The sequence below is a fragment of the Engystomops pustulosus genome, chromosome 11, assembly GCF_040894005.1.
Source record: "Engystomops pustulosus chromosome 11, aEngPut4.maternal, whole genome shotgun sequence".
NCBI lineage: Eukaryota > Metazoa > Chordata > Amphibia > Anura > Leptodactylidae > Engystomops > Engystomops pustulosus.
Genome location: NC_092421.1, coordinates 87,278,834 through 87,301,394, shown reverse-complemented (window position 1 = coordinate 87,301,394; position 22,561 = coordinate 87,278,834). Strand labels below are relative to the sequence as shown.

The following is a 22,561-nucleotide window of genomic DNA, read 5'->3' as shown; positions in this document are numbered from 1 at the left end:
TAATTTACAATATCATTCGTGGAAGTTGTAGTATCTAAGAGCTGGAGAACCACACGTTGGAGACCACTAATCTAGAACAACATCAATGTGTCAAAGTGGGAATTTTAGTTCCTTAAAACCTTGAGATTAACAGACTGAAGATCACTAATCTAGAATATTTACTAGTACAGGCAGTCCCCGGGTTACATACAAGATAGGGTCTGGAGGTTTGTTCTTAAGTTGAATTTGTATGTAAGTCGAAACTGTATATTTTATAATGGAAGTTCTAGACAATTTTTTTTCTTTTGCCCCAGTGACAATTGGAGTTTCAAAATTTTTGGTGTAATTGGACCAAGAATTATCAATAAAGCTTCATTACAGACACCTTACAGCTGATCATTGCAGTCTGGGACTATAGTAAAGCATCCAGAGAGCTTCAACAGAGGTCACAGTGGGCAGAGGGATCCGTCTGTAACTATGGGTTGTCTGTAAGTCGGGTGTCCTTAAGTAGGGGACCGCCTGTATATCAAAGTGGGATATACTATACTATAGTGAGAGTTGTAGTTGGAGTACCAGAGGTTAGAGACCTCTTATCTAGAATATCACCTATATGTCAAAGTGGGAATTGTGGTCTCAGAGCAGCTGGATATTCACCGCATGAAGCTCACTGATCTAGAACATTACTAGTATTTCAACTGGTGGAAAGCAACAGGTTGGAGACCTCTTATCTAGAACACCATCAATGTAACAATGTCAGAGTAACGACTCTCAGCAACTACAGGATGACAGGCACTAAACTAGCACTAATCTAGAACGTTACTAGTATATGAAAGGGGGAGCTCAATACAGCAGGTAAGTAGCCGGGTGTAGAACTCTTATCCAGAACATCTTCAATGTGACAATGTCAGAGTAACAAATCCAGCAGCTGGAGAATGACAGGTTGGTGAAAGACTAATCTAGAACTTTCAATGTGGGAGGGGTTAATGTTACAACGATGGGAGAACCCAAACTTGGAGACCATTAAGTAATGGAATTTGTATCTCATTGATTGGTTGTGGTCTAACTGCTTAAAGGGGTATTCTCCTCTCGTCAGGGCACTCACATTCAGTTTCATTAATCTGCCATATGTAAACATTTCTTCAATTGGATGTTATTAAAAAAAATGTTCCTGTGTGAAGAAAATTTCTCATTAATATAGTCATGTTGTCCCTTAGAAACAAGATAGCTTCCTTGGATACGACCACCTCTGCTGGAGGGATTGCACAAAGAAACAAAAAGTTTTTGTATATAAAATGTCCTGGAGTTACTGAAAGTCCCACAGCCGTCCTGTGGTAATGATCGCTGAATCCTGGTGGTCCGGCAGGGCTCAATAGCGCATGTCTCGCCACCGCTCCCAGGGTGTGACATGGTCGTATCTGAGGAAGCCATCTGGTTTCTAAGGGACAGAATGACTACATTTATAGGAAATTATCTTCACACAGGAACATTTTTTTTAATAACATCCAATTGATTAAATGTTTACATATGGCAAATGAATTTAATTAAATGTAAATGCCCAGATGGGAAACCCCTTTAAGATTCTCAGAATAAACTGACCCTCTGCTCGGAAACATGAGCGGTGCAGAGGACTACGGAGGTCCCAACACCCAGCCAGCTGCATTGCACAAGAAAACCAAAACCAAGACATTGTAAAGATATCTGAGGATGTTCTTACCCTGAATCGAGCTTTCCCATTGGAGTTCATCTGTAGAAACAGTCGATGAGGTCCATTCCAGTTTCCATATACAATGTCTACTTTTCCATCCCTATTGAAGTCAGCGAGAGCCACACCCCGGCCGTGCTGGTAGGCGTCATCCACACCTGGGAGACAAAGCACAAGGTTTTATATACTAATATGGTATCAAATTCAGATGTTAATGAAAAGTCTTAAAGGGTTTGTCCAAAAAACATCAAAAGAACTTACAATAGGATCTAACAATTAAAAGTCGTAATAACCTTCTCACCCTTCTCCACCTCTCCGATGGTCCTCTGCTAGACTCCATTGATATCACGGCAAGAAAACATGTGACTTCTGCAGTCAATAATTAGCTCCACCTCTGTGCCCTGTGAGTGACTGTTGGGGTCACATGTCATCTAGGCGTCACTGGAGTCTATAGGGTGGTCCCAGCCACATCCCAATGAAGGAACATACCGGCCAAAGCTGATTCATTAAATTATTCCTTGTCCAGGACATGAAGGGAGGAGCAGGACTAAAAGGTTCTAGGAATCCGATGAGAATGAGTCCTGCTCCTCCCCTCCGGCCCTGCACCATGGATTATTCAAAGACTTAGCTTTGACTGGAGGGTTCCTTTAAATTGCTTACCAAAAACACCTTGAGGTGTGAAGACCCTGTTAACAAGTCTCCATAGATCATACCTGACCTAAGAGAGGACAACAACTGCATCAAGTGAATTATTTCATTCTTGTTCTCATGAGGTCGTTAGACGACTCGGGCAAATGAGCCTTCACTCGTTTTCTAAGGTAAGGACAGAGTACGTGAAAACATGCTGATCATGGAGGTCCGAATGGCAGTACCCCTCTAATCCTTAGAATGGGGTCTTAGCTCCCCCTGTAAGGATGGAGAAGTCATTTGTACTCTGGTGCTCCATTCAATCTGCAGTCGAAGGTCTCCAGGAGAACCATTTTAAATATTTATGAAGTTTTTACAAATTTCCAATTTCTTAAAGGGATTGGGGCAGATTTACTTACCCGGTCCATTCGGGATCCAGCGGCGCGTTCTCTGCGGTGGATTCGGGTCCGGCCGGGATTCATCAAAGCAGTTCCTCCGACGTCCACCAGGAGGAACTGCGGCGTTTTTTCCGAATCCGTTGGGTTTTCGTTCGGCCATGCCCCCCGATTTCCGTCGGGTGCATGCAATCGCTTGCGCCAAAATCCCGGGGCAATTCAGGAAAAATCGGCGCAAATCGGAAATATTCGGGTAACGTGTCGGGATAACGCAAATCAGGCCCTTAGTAAATGACCCCCAATGTCTTGGATTAGCAAATCCTCCCCGATTTCCTGTAAGAACAGTATCGATACGTAACCACAGGGGTCATCGCGTTGGTCAATCCGTTCCGAATCAGTGATGTTCATGACCCGTCCATAATCATCTACAGTTATAACTCTGGGGCACAGTTACTTACCTGGTCCAGTTGCGATCCCGCGGCGCATTCTCCGACGAGGATTCGGGTTCTGCCGGGATTCACTAAGGTCCGTGCGCCCGATGTCCACCAGGTGTTGCTGCTGCGCCGAGGTCCGCCGGAGTTCACCTTCTTCTTCCCGGTGCATGTGAGTGCTTGATCTTCCGAATCCATCCGGTTGTCCGATGGCCACGCCCCCGATTTCTGTGTAAGCCGACGCCACTGCGGCAAAATACAATCGCGTGCGCCAAAAACCCGGGGCAATTCGTCACAAAACGGAAATATTCAGGAAACCTGCTGAAAGTGCAGCGTTCGGACCCTTAGTAAATGAGCCCCTATGTGTCCGTGATTGGGCAGAACTATTACCTGTACGGGTTCCCTGGCAGTTTCCCCGGATGTTTCCACAATCTCCATTGTACGTTCAGTACAGGACATTCCGGCACAATGCCAATGTGTCAGGTTCCTCTAATCAGGACTCCAGTCCCGGGGAGCTCCGATCTTTTCCCAGTTCTATATTTTATGAGTGGAATATGGAATATTCGCCGGTTCCTTGAATTTGTTATTTCAGATCCATGTATCTTGTATATCTGTAATCTCTTAGGTTTTAGCTTAGAAAGTATCCAGGGGATGTATACTGTGGCGCGAGGCGTTGTTTCCAGGTTTTAATAGCTTTACCACTATAACCATTCATATCCTTCCACTACAGAGAAAAGGGGAGGGGCTCAATGCAGAGAGCAGAGAGCACAGCAGTGTCAGGATACGCCCCTAGATCTACAATCCTCCTTATAGGTGGACAATAAGCACTAAGTCACCAAATAGGTCACAACTACAATATCTGCTGATCATGAGAAGGAGATGTCTTCTCTCCTATCTGGACAGAGTGTCTGTCACACGTGGATATGTCTATTGTAATGGAATCTGTCACCGTGCACTACACGTCCCGCCTCGTGTGATGCCGCTGTGCCCCTGATCAATTTGGTGTTCGTTTTTCAAAAATCCGTCCACCCGTTCAAAAGATATGGCCCCTGAAAGTTTTTAAGTGATGAGTTCTTACTGGTCAATGGGGACGTCAACACAAAGAGACACGCCCACGAGAATCTAAAAGGTTACCGCCTCCTTGGCTAATATGAGATAGTTCACGTATAAAGTTCAGAGGGCCGTATCTTTTGAACGGTTGGGCGGATTTGAACAAAAACAACACCAAATTGACCAGCAGCACGGCCCCAATCACACGAGGTGTCTTATTTAGTATTAAAACTGAATTGCAATTCCCTCCCCAACCAGTGAGCAGAGGTGGCGCTGTTTTTGTTTGAATGCCACCAAGTTTTTTAAATCTTGGACAACCCCTTTAAATCCACCATTGAGAATCACAAAAGCCTAGATGGTATAATTTCTCTAATGTGTAACGACACTTAACAGCTCTAGTTGACTATTAGAAGCGTAAGAGGGATATATAATTATCAACATTGGCACGTGAGGATGACAGCGGGAAGCAAAATATTCCACCCACGACGATCGGAAAGTGACTTAGAGGCAACGTGTTAGCAGACTGATACGTCTCCCGAAAATTTCACTTTATTCTCGGAGAAAGAACGAAGGTGGAATCGGGCAATGGCGGAAAATCGAGAGAAAAATGGATGTTATCAGGTTCTATCATGACACGCGTTCCCTCACCTTGAAGGGAAGTCACCTGCCGTTATCCGGAATAATGGGGACGCGCGCTCTCCCGCATCTGTATGTGTGATAAATGCCCCTATGACAATTCTTGTTAAACCTTTGCCATCATTCTGACTTTCAATTACGCGGACAGCGCCTCCACCTCACTCGCTCCCCCATCCATCTTCCGCTCACATATATCTCGCTTCCTTTCATCCGCTCCTCACTCATCGAAATCCCCGTTTTTTCCCCTCTGCTTTACTACTAAGAAAATATTGCGCCACCAAATAACACAAAAAACGTATTACCGAGGGAAATGGGAATTTAATGAAAAGACGCGTCATATTTTTCTGAAATATGATCCCCCCCCTGACTCTGCGCGGCCTGACTGCTCAATCAGTCACTTTGTCCCCTCCCCCTCTGCGGCCTGACTGCTCACACGTCCCGACGGCCTTGAGTCCAGGGCTGACATTTTATTCCATCTAATTAAGCAAAGTGGCTTCTATGAATATCATTTTTTGGGGGGACGAGGCCAAAAACAAAGAATAAAAAAAATTGGGAGTTTGTCTGGCGTTACTGTATTCCAAGGCCGGTGTCAGGCTGATTCATTGCGGGAGGGGATCGGAGGAGAGGAGAACAGGTTGGGGATGTAATTGATGGGGAAGTCAAAATTCTGTAGGTGAAGGGAAAAAATTAAATTAACTTCATGTCATTTTTTTTATTCTTTATGACCAACGTATAATATTTTATCTTTTAGGAATTGTTATCTGACTTAAAGGACTGTGCAAAACTGCTGCTCTTCCTGGGGAGATGTGTAATCAGACCTTTGTGTATGTTGTTAGCAGCAGCAGGACTGTGAAATATGGATCTATACTCCAAGTGCACTATGGGCGGGTCTTCAAACTGCTGCACTTTGCATCCCGTGTCAGGTACTGTCACTGTAGAGATGTGTAATCAGACCTCACACTGCTGTGCTCTGTGCTCTCTGCAGCCAGTGTTATGTATTGTCCCTGGAGAGATGTGTAATCAGACCTCACACTGCTGTGCTCTGTGCTCTCTGCAGCCAGTGTTATAAATTGTCCCTGGAGAGATGTGTAATCAGACCTCACACTGCTGTGCTCTGTGCTCTCTGCAGCCAGTGTTATGTATTGTCCCTGGAGAGATGTGTAATCAGACCTCACACTGCTGTGCTCTGTGCTCTCTGCAGCCAGTGTTATGTACTGTCCCTGGAGAGATGTGTAATCAGACCTCACACTGCTGTGCTCTGTGCTCTCTGCAGCCAGTGTTATGTATTGTCTCTGGAGAGATGTGTAATCAGACCTCACACTGCTGTGCTCTGTGCTCTCTGCAGCCAGTGTTATGTATTGTCCCTGGAGAGATGTGTAATCAGACCTCACACTGCTGTGCTCTGTGCTCTCTGCAGCCAGTGTTATGTATTGTCCTTGGAGAGATGTGTAATCAGACCTCACACTGCTGTGCTCTGTGCTCTCTGCAGCCATTGTTAAGTATTGTCCCTGGAGAGATGTGTGATCAGACCTCACACTGCTGTGCTCTGTGCCCTCAGCAGCCAGTGTTATGTATTGTCCCTGGAGAGATGTGTAATCAGACCTCACACTGCTGTGCCCTGTGCTCTCTGCAGCCAGTGTTATGTACTGTCCCTGGAGAGATGTGTAATCAGACCTCACACTGCTGTGCTCTGTGCTCTCTGCAGCCAGTGCTATGTATTGTCCCTGGAGAGATGTGTAATCAGACCTCACACTGCTGTGCTCTGTGCTCTCTGCAGCCAGTGTTATGTATTGTCCCTGGAGATATGTGTAATCAGACCTCACACTGCTGTGCTCTGTGCTCTCTGCAGCCAGTGTTATGTACTGTCCCTGGAGAGATGTGTAATCAGACCTCACACTGCTGTGCTCTGTGCTCTCTGCAGTCAGTGTTATGTATTGTCCCTGGAGAGATATGTAATCAGACCTCACACTGCTGTGCTCTGTGCCCTCAGCAGCCAGTGTTATGTACTGTCCCTGGAGAGATGTGTAATCAGACCTCACACTGCTGTGCTCTGTGCTCTCTGCAGCCAGTGTTATGTACTGTCCCTGGAGAGATGTGTAATCAGACCTCACACTGCTGTGCTCTGTGCTCTCAGCAGCCAGTGTTATATACTGTCCCTGGAGAGATATGTAATCAGACCTCACACTGCTGTGCTCTGTGCTCTCTGCAGCCAGTGTTATGTATTGTCCCTGGAGAGATGTGTAATCAGACCCCACACTACTGTGCTCTCTGCTCTCTGCAGCCAGTGTTATGTATTATCCCTGGAGAGATGTGTAATCAGACCTCACACTGCTGTGCTCTGTGCTCTCTGCAGCCAGTGCTATGTATTGTCCCTGGAGATATGTGTAATCAGACCTCACACTGCTGTGCTCTGTGCTCTCTGCAGCCAGTGTTATGTATTGTCCCTGGAGAGATGTGTAATCAGACCTCACACTGCTGTGCTCTGTGCTCTCAGCAGCCAGTGTTATATACTGTCCCTGGAGAGATATGTAATCAGACCTCACACTGCTGTGCTCTGTGCTCCCTGCAGCCAGTGTTATGTATTGTCCCTGGAGAGATGTGTAATCAGACCTCACACTGCTGTGCTCTGTGCTCTCTGCAGCCAGTGTTATGTATTGTCCCTGGAGAGATGTGTTATCAGACCTCACACTGCTGTGCTCTGTGCTCTCTGCAGACAGTGTTATGTACTGTCCCTGGAGAGATGTGTAATCAGACCTCACACTGCTGTGCTCTGTGCTCTCTGCAGCCAGTGTTATGTATTGTCCCTGGAGAGATGTGTAATCAGACCTCACACTGCTGTGCTCTGTGCTCTCTGCAGCCAGTGTTATGTATTGTCCTTGGGGAGATATGTAATCAGACCTCACACTGCTGTGCTCTGTGCTCTCTGCAGCCAGTGCTATGTATTGTCCCTGGAGAGACGTGTAATCAGACCTCACACTGCTGTGCTCTGTGCTCTCTGCAGCCAGTGTAATGTATTATCCCTGGAGAGATGTGTAATCAGACCTCACACTGCTGTGCTCTGTGCTCTCGGCTGCCAGTGTTATGTATTGTCCCTGGAGAGAGGTGTAATCAGACCTCACACTGCTGTGCTCTGTGCTCTCTGCAGCCAGTGTTATGTATTGTCCCTGGAGAGATGTGTAATCAGACCTCACACTGCTGTGCTCTGTGCTCTGCAGCCAGTGTTATGTATTGTCCCTGGAGAGATGTGTAATCAGGCCTCACACTGCTGTGCTCTGTGCTCTCTGCAGCCAGTGTTATGTATTGTACCTGGAGAGATGTGTAATCAGACCTCACACTGCTGTGCTCTGTGCTCTCTGCAGCCAGTGTAATGTTTTATCCCTGGAGAGATGTGTAATCAGACCTCACACTGCTGTGCTCTGTGCTCTCTGCAGCCAGTGTAATGTATTATCCCTGGAGAGATGTGTAATCAGACCTCACACTGCTGTGCTCTGTGCTCTCTGCAGCCAGTGCTATGTATTGTCCCTGGAGAGATGTGTAATCAGACCTCACACTGCTGTGCTCTGTGCTCTCAGCAGCCAGTGTTATATACTGTCCCTGGAGAGATATGTAATCAGACCTCACACTGCTGTGCTCTGTGCTCTCTTCAGCCAGTGTTATGTACTGTCCCTGTAGAGATGTGTAATCAGACCTCACACTGCTGTGCTCTGTGCTCTCTGCAGCCAGTGTTATGTACTGTCCCTGGAGAGATGTGTAATCAGACCTCACACTGCTGTGCTCTGTGCTCTCTGCAGCCAGTGTTATGTACTGTCCCTGTAGAGATGTGTAATCAGACCTCACACTGCTGTGCTCTGCGCTCTCTGCAGCCAGTGTTATGTATTGTCCCTGGAGAGATGTGTAATCAGACCTCACACTGCTGTGCTCTGTGCTCTCTGCAGCCAGTGTTATGTATTGTCCCTGGAGAGATGTGTTATCAGACCTCACACTGCTGTGCTCTGTGCTCTCTGCAGCCAGTGTTATGTATTGTCCCTGGAGAGATGTGTAATCAGACCTCACACTGCTGTGCTCTGTGCTCTCTGCAGCCAGTGTTATGTATTGTCCCGGGAGAGATGTGTAATCAGACCTCACACTGCTGTGCTCTGTGCTCTCTGCAGCCAGTGTTATGTATTGTCCCTGGAGAGATGTGTAATCAGACCTCACACTGCTGTGCTCTGTGCTCTCTGCAGCCAGTGTTATGTATTGTCCCTGGAGAGATGTGTAATCAGACCTCACACTGCTGTGCTCTGTGCTCTCTGCAGCCAGTGTTATGTACTGTCCCTGGAGAGATGTGTAATCAGACCTCACACCGCTGTGCTCTGTGCTCCCTGCAGTCAGTGTTATGTATTGTCCCTGGAGAGATGTGTAATCATACCTCACACTGCTGTGCTATGTGCTCTCTGTAGCCAGTGTTATGTATTGCCCCTGGAGAGATGTGTAATCAGACCTCACACTGCTGTGCTCTGTGCTCTCTGCAGCCAGTGTTATGTATTGTCCCTGGAGAGATGTGTAATCATACCTCACACTGCTGTGCTCTCTGCAGCCAGTGTTATGTATTGTCCCTGGAGAGATGTGTAATCAGACCTCACACTGCTGTGCTCTGTGCTTTCTGCATCCAGCGTCAGGTATTGTCCCTGGAGAGATGTGTAATCAAAACGTTGTGTATGTTGTTAGTAGCAGCAGGACTGTGAAATATGGATTTGTACTCTCTGATAATAGCGTCTCCAAGTGCACTAGGGGCAGGTCTTCAAACTGCTGCACTCTGTATCCCGTGTCCGGTATTCTCCCTGTAGAGATATGTAATCAGACCTCACACTGCTGTGCTCTGTGCTCTCTTCAGCCAGTGTTATGTACTGTCCCTGTAGAGATGTGTAATCAGACCTCACACTGCTGTGTTCTGTGCTCTCTGCAGCCAGTGTTATGTACTGTCCCTGTAGAGATGTGTAATCAGACCTCACACTGCTGTGCTCTGCGCTCTCTGCAGCCAGTGTTATGTATTGTCCCTGGAGAGATGTGTAATCAGACCTCACACTGCTGTGCTCTGTGCTCTCTGCAGCCAGTGTTATGTATTGTCCCTGGAGAGATGTGTTATCAGACCTCACACTGCTGTGCTCTGTGCTCTCTGCAGCCAGTGTTATGTATTGTCCCTGGAGAGATGTGTAATCAGACCTCACACTGCTGTGCTCTGTGCTCTCTGCAGCCAGTGTTATGTATTGTCCCGGGAGAGATGTGTAATCAGACCTCACACTGCTGTGCTCTGTGCTCTCTGCAGCCAGTGTTATGTATTGTCCCTGGAGAGATGTGTAATCAGACCTCACACTGCTGTGCTCTGTGCTCTCTGCAGCCAGTGTTATGTATTATCCCTGGAGAGATGTGTAATCATACCTCACACTGCTGTGCTCTGTGCTCTCTGCAGCCACTGTTATGTATTGTCCCTGGAGAGATGTGTAATCAGACCTCACACTGCTGTGCTCTGTGCTCTCTGCAGCCAGTGTTATGTACTGTCCCTGGAGAGATGTGTAATCAGACCTCACACCGCTGTGCTCTGTGCTCCCTGCAGTCAGTGTTATGTATTGTCCCTGGAGAGATGTGTAATCATACCTCACACTGCTGTGCTATGTGCTCTCTGTAGCCAGTGTTATGTATTGCCCCTGGAGAGATGTGTAATCATACCTCACACTGCTGTGCTCTGTGCTCTCTGCAGCCAGTGTTATGTATTGTCCCTGGAGAGATGTGTAATCATACCTTACACTGCTGTGCTCTCTGCAGCCAGTGTTATGTATTGTCCCTGGAGAGATGTGTAATCAGACCTCACACTGCTGTGCTCTGTGCTCTCTGCAGCCAGTGTTATGTATTGTCCCTGGAGAGATGTGTAATCAGACCTCACACTGCTGTGCTCTGTGCTCTCTGCAGCCAGTGTTATGTATTGTTCCTGGAGAGAGGTGTAATCAGACCTCACACTGCTGTGCTCTGTGCTCTCTGCAGCCAGTGTTATAAATTGTCCCTGGAGAGATGTGTAATCACACCTCACACTGCTGTGCTCTGTGCTCTCTGCAGCCAGTGTTATGTATTGTTCCTGGAGAGAGGTGTAATCAGACCTCACACTGCTGTGCTCTGTGCTCTCTGCAGCCAGTGTTATAAATTGTCCCTGGAGAGATGTGTAATCACACCTCACACTGCTGTGCTCTGTGCTCTCTGCAGCCAGTGTTATGTACTGTCCCTGGAGAGATGTGTAATCAGACCTCACACTGCTGTGCGCTGTGCTCTCTGCAGCCAGTGTTATGTATTATCCCTGGAGAGATGTGTAATCAGACCTCACACTGCTGTGCTCTGTGCTCTCTGCAGCCAGTGTTATGTATTGTCCCTGGAGAGATGTGTAATCAGACCTCACACTGCTGTGCTCTGTGCTTTCTGCATCCAGCGTCAGGTATTGTCCCTGGAGAGATGTGTAATCAAAACGTTGTGTATGTTGTTAGTAGCAGCAGGACTGTGAAATATGGATTTGTACTCTCTGATAATAGCGTCTCCAAGTGCACTAGGGGCAGGTCTTCAAACTGCTGCACTCTGTATCCCGTGTCCGGTACTCTCCCTGTAGAGATGTGTAATCATACCTCACACTGCTGTGCTCTGTGCTTTCTGCATCCAGTGTCAGGTATTGTCCCTGGAGAGATGGGTAATCAAAACTTTGTGTGTGTTGCTAGTAGCAGCAGGACTGTGAAATATAGATTTGTATTCCAGGATTGTTGTTTCTTGAAGTACACTGGGGGCATGTCCACACACTGCTGTGCTCTGTGCTCTCTGAAGCCAGTGGTAGGTATTGTCCATGGAGAGCCGATTAGTCATACATTTGCTTATGTTGTTAGTAGCAGCAGGACTATGAAATATGGACTCATATTCCAGCATTGTAGCTTCTCCAAGTGCACTAGGGGTGTGTCCTCACACTGCTGTGCTCTGTACTCTGCACCCATTGTCAGGCATTTCCCTGGAGAGATGCAGTATCATACCTTTGCTTGTGTTGTTATTAACAGGACTGTGAAATATGGATTAATATTCCAGGATTGTAGCTTCCAGAAGTGCACTGGGGGCGTGTCCTTGCACTGCTGTGCTCTAAGCTATTGCCTACACAGCTCTTACTTCTTCTCTGGGTGACTGCTGTAGTATTCAACCAGAAGCATGCAAGAGCGATGTGGCAAGATCTGCGCAGCGCTGCGTAATCTGTGTGTGCTGTATATATTTATTATATTATTATGAGCATTTACTTAGAGGATGGTGGAAGGATTGGGGAGAAGTATAATGCAGAGACCACAGAGCACAGCAGTGTGAGTTGCACAGAGCTCCAGTTTCCAAAATCACTGCAACAAGATAAGGAAAACCAGAATGGAAACAGAAGTTGTAAGGAAGATTATGTGGAAACAACCTTTATGCCCTTCTGCCCCAGGCTAGTTGTGTGTGAGGGTATAAGGAAGGCTACATGGGGGTTCTTGCTTCTTATTGGTTACCCCTTCTCATCCCCCTCTAACATGACGAGCCGGCTCTATATGGAGGGTGTAGGTGATTTCCCAGTATCCCCACATAACATTGTCCTCTGTAACAATGCTTGATATTACACCGTGTATTTACTGATGTGGCGTATGATGTCACCAGTCCTATGCTGTGATGTCACCGCGTATGAGCTGCACAGCAGAGAGCTTCAAGAAGGGTCTAGATGCCTTTTTACACCTAAATAACATTGACGGTTATGTGATATAGAATTGTTTCCCTTAAATCCCTTCCTCATCCAATCCCTTCCCTTCCTTGATCGAACTTGATGGACAAATGTCTTTTTTTCAACCGTATAAACTATGATAACATACCTTAAGGTATAACTGGAAAATAAAAAAAAAACTTTTGCCTGACTCTGCACTAAAAAAGAGCACTTCCCTAATTTCCTCTTTTTAGCCATCTGCAAGTGTGCCTAGCAGAAGTTTTACCTTGTCCCCCAGGCTAATCTCCATTTGCCAAGCTTTCTGGTCACCATGGGAAACCATATAGGACAACTACAGATGAGAGGAGGCTTGATGGGAGGGGTTGTAGGAGAAGAATGCAAAAAAATACGACCTTGGGTGATGTCACAAGTATATGACTCCCCACATGCTTCAGGTTGTCCAATTACAAACATGCTGTCCTGCTTCAGATGAATGCCCTGAGAGCTAGGGCTTCACTGCCCTTAGCTGATGTCACAAGCAGGAAGTGCCCACCCACTTCAGGAGAAGCTGAATATGATTTTATAAGAAGGAATGATAGATGTACCAGGCTATATCTCAGGCTAGGAAGAAGTCAGCAGAATGATACAGGTATCGCAAGAATTGTTGTCAAAGTCTCTCCAGCTGTGCTAAAACTAATTTTTTTGTCAGTAACTTTACAATTACGCTTTAAAATAGCCTTGCCACATGAAACATGACCAGCGGAAATGCGAAATTGTATTTGTCGCTTCGTAGCTGAATCCTAATTTTATTATGTTTCACTTTGGATGAACAGATGTCGCTCCAATTGTCCTGGAAATTGATATAGAACCCCCTCTAGTGCCCTATGACACATTTTTTTAAATTTTTTTTGTTCATTTTGGGTTAGGGTTAGCGTTATGGTAAGGGTTAATCCAACACTAACCCTGACCTTAATGAAAATAAAAATTGAAAGAAAAATTAACAAAATAAGATAGGACCAAAACCTTCAGTGTTTTAGAAAATTAGAGGGGGTCATATACTAATTTCATGATCAATGGGACCCAAACTGATCCTTTTTGAAAAAGTTTCGACAGGTCAAATCTTGAAAGATTGACTCATCTCTTATGACGAGTTACATTAGGCAGAGTCCTGACTGCAGAAAGCTGTTTGGTGGTTTCTGCTCCTCATCAGTACAGGACAGGCTACTGTATGGCTACATGAGATGTGATTCTGCGTCTTTAACTGTATCCTCCGAGGTTCCCCACCGTCATTGTTTAACAAGCAACAACCGTACAATCCGCCCTGACATGTCCCGAGGACGACGGCAGCGATTAATGGAGTCTGCACGCGGCTCTTCATAATGAGGAGAAAATAAAAGTGATGAATAGGAGAGAAGACGCTGGGTGGGAAATAAAAGGAGCGGTAATTAGCGGCTATGAAGGCGGCGGGGACGTTGCTATCCGCACCTCATCGCTTGCATTATCATCAAAAATCTACTCAATAAATAAGAACAAAAACAAGAAGAAATTATCCAGTGATAAAACCATCTCCCGGGTTCTATATGTGAGTTGTAGCCATTGGAAATTGTATCAGCAGTTAAAGGGGTTGTCCAGGCTACAAGTAGGTCTTAGACTAGGTCCGTAATGTAAGATTTGTGATGGTCCGACACCCAGCACCCGCTACAGATCAGCTGATAAACAGAGAATGGAACAGGTAGCAGACAGCGCCATCGCCTTTGTAGTGGTCAGACCAGATTACTGCTAATCCGCTCCCCTTCAATTGAATACAAGTTGCAGTGACTCCATTCAGCCACTACATTGAGAACGGCGCTGTCTGTTTCCAGTTATATCCATTGCGGAGAACAACTAATCTGTGGGGGTTCTGGGTGTTGGACTGATATTAAGGACCTATTCTTTGGTCATGTAATCAATAGTTTTAGCCTGGAAACTCGTGTTTCATACGCCAGCCTGGATCCGCTGGGCAGTGGAGTGAGGATGTGTCTAATTCATGGAAGCCCTAATGCACCACAGGCAGCTTAGTCCTCGACATGGATCTTAGTCATTATTCATTCAAGTTTTAAAGTTGTGAATATTGTTAAATTCATTGGTCATGTGCCCTGCCCCTTCCACATTCACCATGCCTCACCCACACTCACCCTGCCCCACCCACACTCACCATGTCCCACCCACACTCACCCTACTCCACCCACATACACCCTGTACCACCCATGCTCACCTTGCCTCACCCATGATCACCCTGCCTTACACACACTCACCCTGCTCCACCCATGCTCACCCTGCCTTACACACGGTCACCCTGCCCCACACATGCTCACCCAGCTTCACCCACACTCACCCTGCCCCAGCCATGCTCACAATGCTCCACACACACACACACACACCCAGCCCCACACACACCCTGCCCCACCCACGCTCACCCTGCCCCACCCACGCTCACCCTGCCCCACCCACGCTCACCCAGCCTCACCCACGCTCACCCTGCCCCAGCCATGCTCACAATGCCCCAAACACCCTGCCCCACACACACCCTGCCCCACCCACACTCACCCTGCCCCACACACACACACCCAGCCCCACACACACACACCCAGCCCCACACACACTCTGCCCCACCCACACTCACCCTGCCCCACACATACACACCCAGCCGCACACACACCCTGACCCACCCACACTCACAATGCCCCACACACCCAGCCCCACACTCACCCTGCCCCACACACACACACCCAGCCCCACCCACACTCACCCTGCCCCACACACACACACCCAGCCCCACACACACACACCAAGCCCCACACACACACACCCAGCCCCACACACACTCTGCCCCACCCACACTCACCCTGCCCCACCCACGCTCACCCAGCCTCACCCACACTCACAATGCCCCACACACACACACCCAGCCCCACACTCACCCTTCCCCACACACACTCACCCTGCCCCACACACACTCACCCTGCCCCACACACACACACCCAGCCCCACACACACACACCCAGCCCCACACACACACCCAGCCCCACACACACTCTGCCCCACCCACACTCACCCTGCCCCACACACACACACCCAGCCCCACACACACCCTGCCCCACCCACACTCACAATGCCCCACACACACACACCCAGCCCCACACTCACCCTGCCCCACACACACTCACCATGCCCCACACACCCAGCCCACACACACACACCCAGCCCCACACACACACCCAGCCCCACACTCACCCTGCCCCACACACACACACCCAGCCCCACACAAACCCTGCCCCACCCACACTCCCAATGCCCCACACACACACACCCAGCCCCACACTCACCCTGCCCCACACACACTCACCCTGCCCCCCACACACTCACCCTGCCCCACACACACCCAGCCCCACACACACCCAGCCCCACACACACTCACCCTGCCCCACAATCACCCTGCCCCACACACACACCCAGCCCCACACACACCCAGCCCCACACACCCAGCCCCACCCACACACACCCAGCCCCACACACACCCTGCCCCACCCACGCTCACCCTGCCCCACCCACACTCAGAGATAATATCATTTATTTGTTGGTTCCTAGATTTTGTTCGGATCAGCAAAATTCTGAAAATGTGAAAATTGAGACTATCTCCCGCTATCAATCATCCTAGAGCTTAAGGAGCTTTAAAAAATTGAATGAAGCAAGATAGGAACGCTTTCATGAAAAATCCGTTTTGGAGGACTAGAGGGGGTCATACACAAATTTTTAGCAAAATAGAAGCAACATGGGTACAAGCTCAGGTTCTGTTTCGCTGAGTTTGGCTGGACCTTGAAGTTTGGATCAGATACCCGAACACGAACCCCCACCGGTAACACCTAACCTGCAATGATCGTGGGATGGGGGTGTTAACCCCTTAAATGCCGGAGTTGTGTTGTCTGTACGTTCCTGGCATGTAAAGGATTAGCCTTTTAGTGATACCGGTGAGGGTGAGCCCAAACACCGAACCCAAAAGTCTGTCTGAAGTCCGGGTTCTGTTATCTGAACCCACAATGTTTGGGTCAACTCATCCTTAAAGGAAATCTAGCACCCGGATAAAGGATTGTAAACCCAGCACACAGACATACTGGTGTCCCCCCCCCCACGACAGGATTTGCTCTTCTTTTAATGCAAAAAAGTTTTAAAAAATTATGTAAATTATGCTGCATTAACATCTATACAGCCCTTAAGGCTCATTTGCATAATTTGTAAAGCCTTTTTTTTAAATGAAACCAGCGTATAAGAAGCTAAAAGAAGAGCAGACCCTGCCAGAGGGGGCGCACACCAGTATGTCAGTGTGCTGGGTTTACAATCCTTCATCCTGGTGGTAGATTTCATCCACTTTCATGAGAATTTTGGACTTGTATCACACATTTTATGCCAGAAGCTGCTGTAAAACATATCATAAATCTCATCCATCTATCTAGAAGGTGAGAATATGAAAGTCGTTATATGCATCACAATGTATGAATCAATATTTAATCTGCGCTTTATACATTGAATCAGAAAATCCCTGACTGAGCAAATCCCCGAATCATGAATATTCCCCCCGACCTTGGTCATTATGATCAATCACATCCTAATATCCTCCATCACATTTATATCTGTCTCCTATTATTGCTACATCTTCATTGCCCTTCCCTGACTTATCGCTTCTCCTAATGTGTCTGAATTATTAACTAGCAAATTCCATCCTCCCGACGTCACCACCGCCCCCCAATGCCATCTCCACAATCAGGTCCCCTCGTCTCGGAGCGCCATAAGTATATATCAAAGGGAATGATCCGGCGGCCGCGTGAAAATCCCAATTAATTGAGTTTCTTTCTATCCGATGTGATGGGGCTGTTTGTCCCATAAAAGATGATTAGTCTTTCTAGATTCCATATTGCTATTGTAATTTGCTTTTATGTCTCTCCGGCTTTGAACTCTCCACCTTCCTTAATAGCTTGGAGAACTCCGAGCCTCTTCTCCCACAGATTTACAGGTGTTAGAAGAATTTCCGTGGAGAAGAGCAGCCCCAGCCGGCATCGTCTGTAATAGATTTGTCTGAGGAATAACAGTTTGTATAATTGGAGCGTACACCCGCTTAATTGTCTGCTGCGCAACCCGTAACGAAACATGACATTTACCCCGCTTTATCACTCCAGTTCATTTGTTGCGTCGCGCGGCTTCAGATGGGAAATTTGACACAAATTGCATCTTTATCAAGATTGAGATAAACCTGCGATGTACATACAAGGAAACCCATCGCCTTGCACCTTATTACCGCAGTCTGAGATAAAGGAGACGTCACCCTGCTGCTGGTGGCATTAAAGGGATTGTCTCAAATTCCAGGGATCCAACAAAATAATAAAAACAAACACAAGAAGAACCGAACCAGAGAGAACAAAATGGAGTATTCCCTGTGCCCTTTGGATCTGGACTGTTGAAGCGGGGGACCCATATTGGGACCAGATCCCTTCTCCACTCTGTTGTCCAGCCACTTTGTCTCCTGGATATGTAGCAACTCACATGATATGTACCTGCAGAATCTCCAAATATTATACATCCATCTCCTCCAAATATTATACACCCAGCACGCACAAGTATTATACATCCAGTGCCTCCATATATTATACATCCAGCTCCTCCAAATATTACACTCCAAAAACATACTGTGAGCCCCATGGGGAGAGGGACCAATTTGACGTGCTCTGTGTAGCACTGAGTAATCTGTAGGCGCTATATAAATATAGAATAATAAAGAATTATTATTATTATGCATCCAGCGCCTCCGAATATTATACATGCATCTCCTCCAAATATTATATATCCAGCTCTTCCAAATATTATACACCCAGCACCTCCAAATATTATACATCCATCTCCTCCAAATACTATACATCCATCTCCTCCAAATATTATACATCCATCTCCTCCAAATATTATACATCCAGCTCCTCCAAATATTATACACCCAGCACCTCCGAATATTATACATCCATCTCCTCCAAATATTATATATCCAGCTCTTCCAAATATTATACATCCAGCTCCTCCAAATATTATACATCCAGCTGCTCCAAATATTATACATCCAGCACCTCCAAATATTATACATCCAACTCCTCCAAATATTATACATCCATCTCCTCCAAATATTATACATCCAACTCCTCCAAATATTACACATCCAGCTCCTCCAAATATTACACATCCAACTCCTCCAAATATTATACATCCAGCGCCTCCGAATATTATACATGCATCTCCTCCAAATATTATACATCCATCTCCTCCAAATATTATACACCCAGCACCTCCAAATATTATACATCCATCTCCTCCAAATATTATACATCCAGCTCCTCCAAATATTATACATCCATCTCCTCCAAATATTATACATCCAGCGTCTCCAAATATTATACATCCATCTCCTCCAAATATTATACACCCAGCACCTCCAAATATTATACATCCATCTCCTCCAAATATTATACATCCATCTCCTCCAAATATTTTACATCCAGCTCCTCCAAATATTATACATCCAGCTCCTCCAAATATTATACATCCATCTCCTCCAAATATTATACATCCAGCTCCTCCAAATATTATACACCCAGCTCCTCCAAATATTATACATCCATCTCTTCCAAATATTATACATCCATCTCCTCCAAATATTATACATCCAGCTCTTCCAAATATTATACATCCATCTCCTCCAAATATTATACATCCAGCTCTTCCAAATATTATACATCCATCTCCTCCAAATATTATACACTCAGCACCTCCAAATATTATACATCCAGCTCCTCCAAATATTATACATCCAGCTCTTCCAAATATTATACACCCAGCACCTCCAAATATTATATATGCATCTCCTCCAAATATTATACATCCAGCACCTCCAAATATTATACATCCATCTCCTCCGAATATTATACATCCATCTCCTCCAAATATTATACATCCATCTCCTCCAAATATTATACATCCATCTCCTCCAAATATTATACATCCATCTCCTCTGAATATTATACACTCAGCGCCTCCAAATATTACACATCCAGCTCCTCCAAATATTATACATCCATCTACTCCAAATATTATACATCCAGCTCCTCCAAATATTATACATCCAGCTCCTCCAAATATTATACATCCAGCTCCTCCAAATATTATACATCCAGCTCCTCCAAATATTATACACCCAGCACCTCCAAATATTATACATCCATCTCCTCCAAATATTACACATCCATCTCCTCCAAATATTATACATCCATCTCCTCTGAATATTATACATCCATCTCCTCCAAATATTACACATCCATCTCCTCCAAATATTATACATCCATCTCCTCTGAATATTATACATCCAGCTCCTCCAAATATTATACATCCAGCTCCTCCAAATATTATACATCCATCTCCTCTGAATATTATACACTCAGCGCCTCCAAATATTACACATCCAGCTCCTCCAAATATTATACATCCAGCTCCTCCAAATATTATACATCCAGCTCCTCCAAATATTATACATCCAGCTCCTCCAAATATTATACACCCAGCACCTCCAAATATTATACATCCATCTCCTCCAAATATTACACATCCATCTCCTCCAAATATTATACATCCATCTCCTCTGAATATTATACATCCAGCTCCTCCAAATATTATACATCCAGCTCCTCCAAATATTATACATCCATCTCCTCCAAATATTATACACCCAGCACCTCCAAATATTATACATCCATCTCCTCCAAATATTACACATCCATCTCCTCCAAATATTATACATCCATCTCCTCCAAATATTATACATCCAGCTCCTCCAAATATTATACATCCAGCTCCTCCAAATATTATACATCCAGCTCCTCCAAATATTATACACCCAGCACCTCCAAATATTATACATCCATCTCCTCCAAATATTACACATCCATCTCCTCCAAATATTATACATCCATCTCCTCTGAATATTATACATCCAGCTCCTCCAAATATTACACATCCATCTCCTCCAAATATTATACATCCATCTCCTCTGAATATTATACATCCAGCTCCTCCAAATATTATACATCCAGCTCCTCCAAATATTATACATCCAGCTCCTCCAAATATTATACATCCATCTCCTCCAAATATTATACATGCATCTCCTCCAAATATTATACATCCAGCTCCTCCAAATATTATACATCCAGCTCCTCCAAATATTATACATCCAGCTCCTCCAAATATTATACATCCAGCTCCTCCAAATATTATACACCCAGCACCTCCAAATATTATACATCCATCTCCTCCAAATATTACACATCCATCTCCTCCAAATATTATACATCCATCTCCTCTGAATATTATACATCCAGCTCCTCCAAATATTACACATCCATCTCCTCCAAATATTATACATCCATCTCCTCTGAATATTATACATCCAGCTCCTCCAAATATTATACATCCAGCTCCTCCAAATATTATACATCCAGCTCCTCCAAATATTATACATCCATCTCCTCCAAATATTATACATCCAGCTCCTCCAAATATTATACATCCAGCTGCTCCAAATATTATACATCCATCTCCTCCAAATATTATACATCCAGCTCTTCCAAATATTACACACTCAGCGCCTCCAAATATTATACATCCAGCTCCTCCAAATATTATACATCCAGCTCCTCCAAATATTATACATCCAGCTCCTCCAAATATTATACACCCAGCACCTCCAAATATTATACATCCATCTCCTCCAAATATTATACATCCAGCTCTTCCAAATATTATATGATAGTGCCTTCAAATATTAAATGTGCAGCGCCTCCAAATATTATACACCCAGCACGCACAAGTATTATACACCCGATGCCTCCAAATATTATACATTCATCCCCTACAAATATTATACATCCATCCCCTACAAATATTATACATCCAGGAGAAACTAAACTCAAATTGAATAAACTGATTCAAAGATCATTGGGTTAACAAAAAAACTGCTTTGCCATGCCTCAGTCTCCCAATGGGGGCGCTACAGAGAAGTTTATCACCTACCACCGGCTAATCAGAGCAAATTTCATTGTTGGGATAAACCAAATGATGAGCGCACTTGTTAAAATTTGGGTTTGACGGAGCTTGAATTCCAAAATCGCCCACAACTAACGCCCCGATTGGTGTTAGCACTGATCGTGGGTGATAACTGTTTGCATGCCATCGGTAGAGTTACCGTCCACAATCAAAGCCAGTGCCGATTTTGGGCGTTAATGAGGGGGGAGGTGGAGGGTTGAGGGGGTCAACTGAACTCAGAACTGAACCCAAAGATTGCTATTAGCCCCATCTTTGGAGTTCGGCGACACTCAACCCCAGTAATGAGACAATAACATGGAACAATAACAGGGACACAGACAGGTTCCCGCATCTCTATACCCCGAAATTACATATTAACGTGCTCACAATGAGGCGCCGCAGATCCATTTAGCCACATTGTGCCTTAGGTATTATATCTGTCATTTCTAAAAAGTCAAACAAATCGGATCATTTATAAAGTAACAGAAAATGAAAGCAAAAAAATGAAAGTAACAATCTGAAATCACAACCTCATTTGATGCCATTGTGTAGCCACAGTGAGTAATCAGCCGGCGGCCAAGGGCTCCAGGGCTCCCAAAGTACAGAAATCACAACCCAACAATTTAGAGGTAAATACAACATTTAACATAAAATCACAAGGTTGTTTGTTATAAAGGATCTTTCTCCAGCAGAAAATCCCATGATATGACCCGGTTTTAGGATCATACATTCATTCATTATCTGTAGGAAAAGTGATAAAGATCTGAATTTGAGGAAATCCTAGTCGAGACCCCCAAGAATGGCGAACCCAGGGAACCACATCCCCTCCAAACTCCTCTAAACTCCAAATGACTAGCGGTTAAATGTCCGGAAA

The 22,561-nt window shown here is 45.5% G+C and overlaps 1 protein-coding gene across 4 annotated transcripts in view; it reads right to left on the bottom strand.

Moving 5' to 3' along the window:
* Positions 1-22,561, bottom strand: part of CRTAC1 (cartilage acidic protein 1) — a 503,192-nt gene that overhangs the window by 137,206 nt on the left and 343,425 nt on the right. For all 4 annotated transcript variants that reach the window (XM_072129951.1, XM_072129950.1, XM_072129948.1 and 1 more), the window contains exon 7: positions 1,694-1,839. In XM_072129951.1, the coding sequence (XP_071986052.1) occupies positions 1,694-1,839 (146 nt within the window). The remainder of the gene's footprint in view (positions 1-1,693; positions 1,840-22,561) is intronic.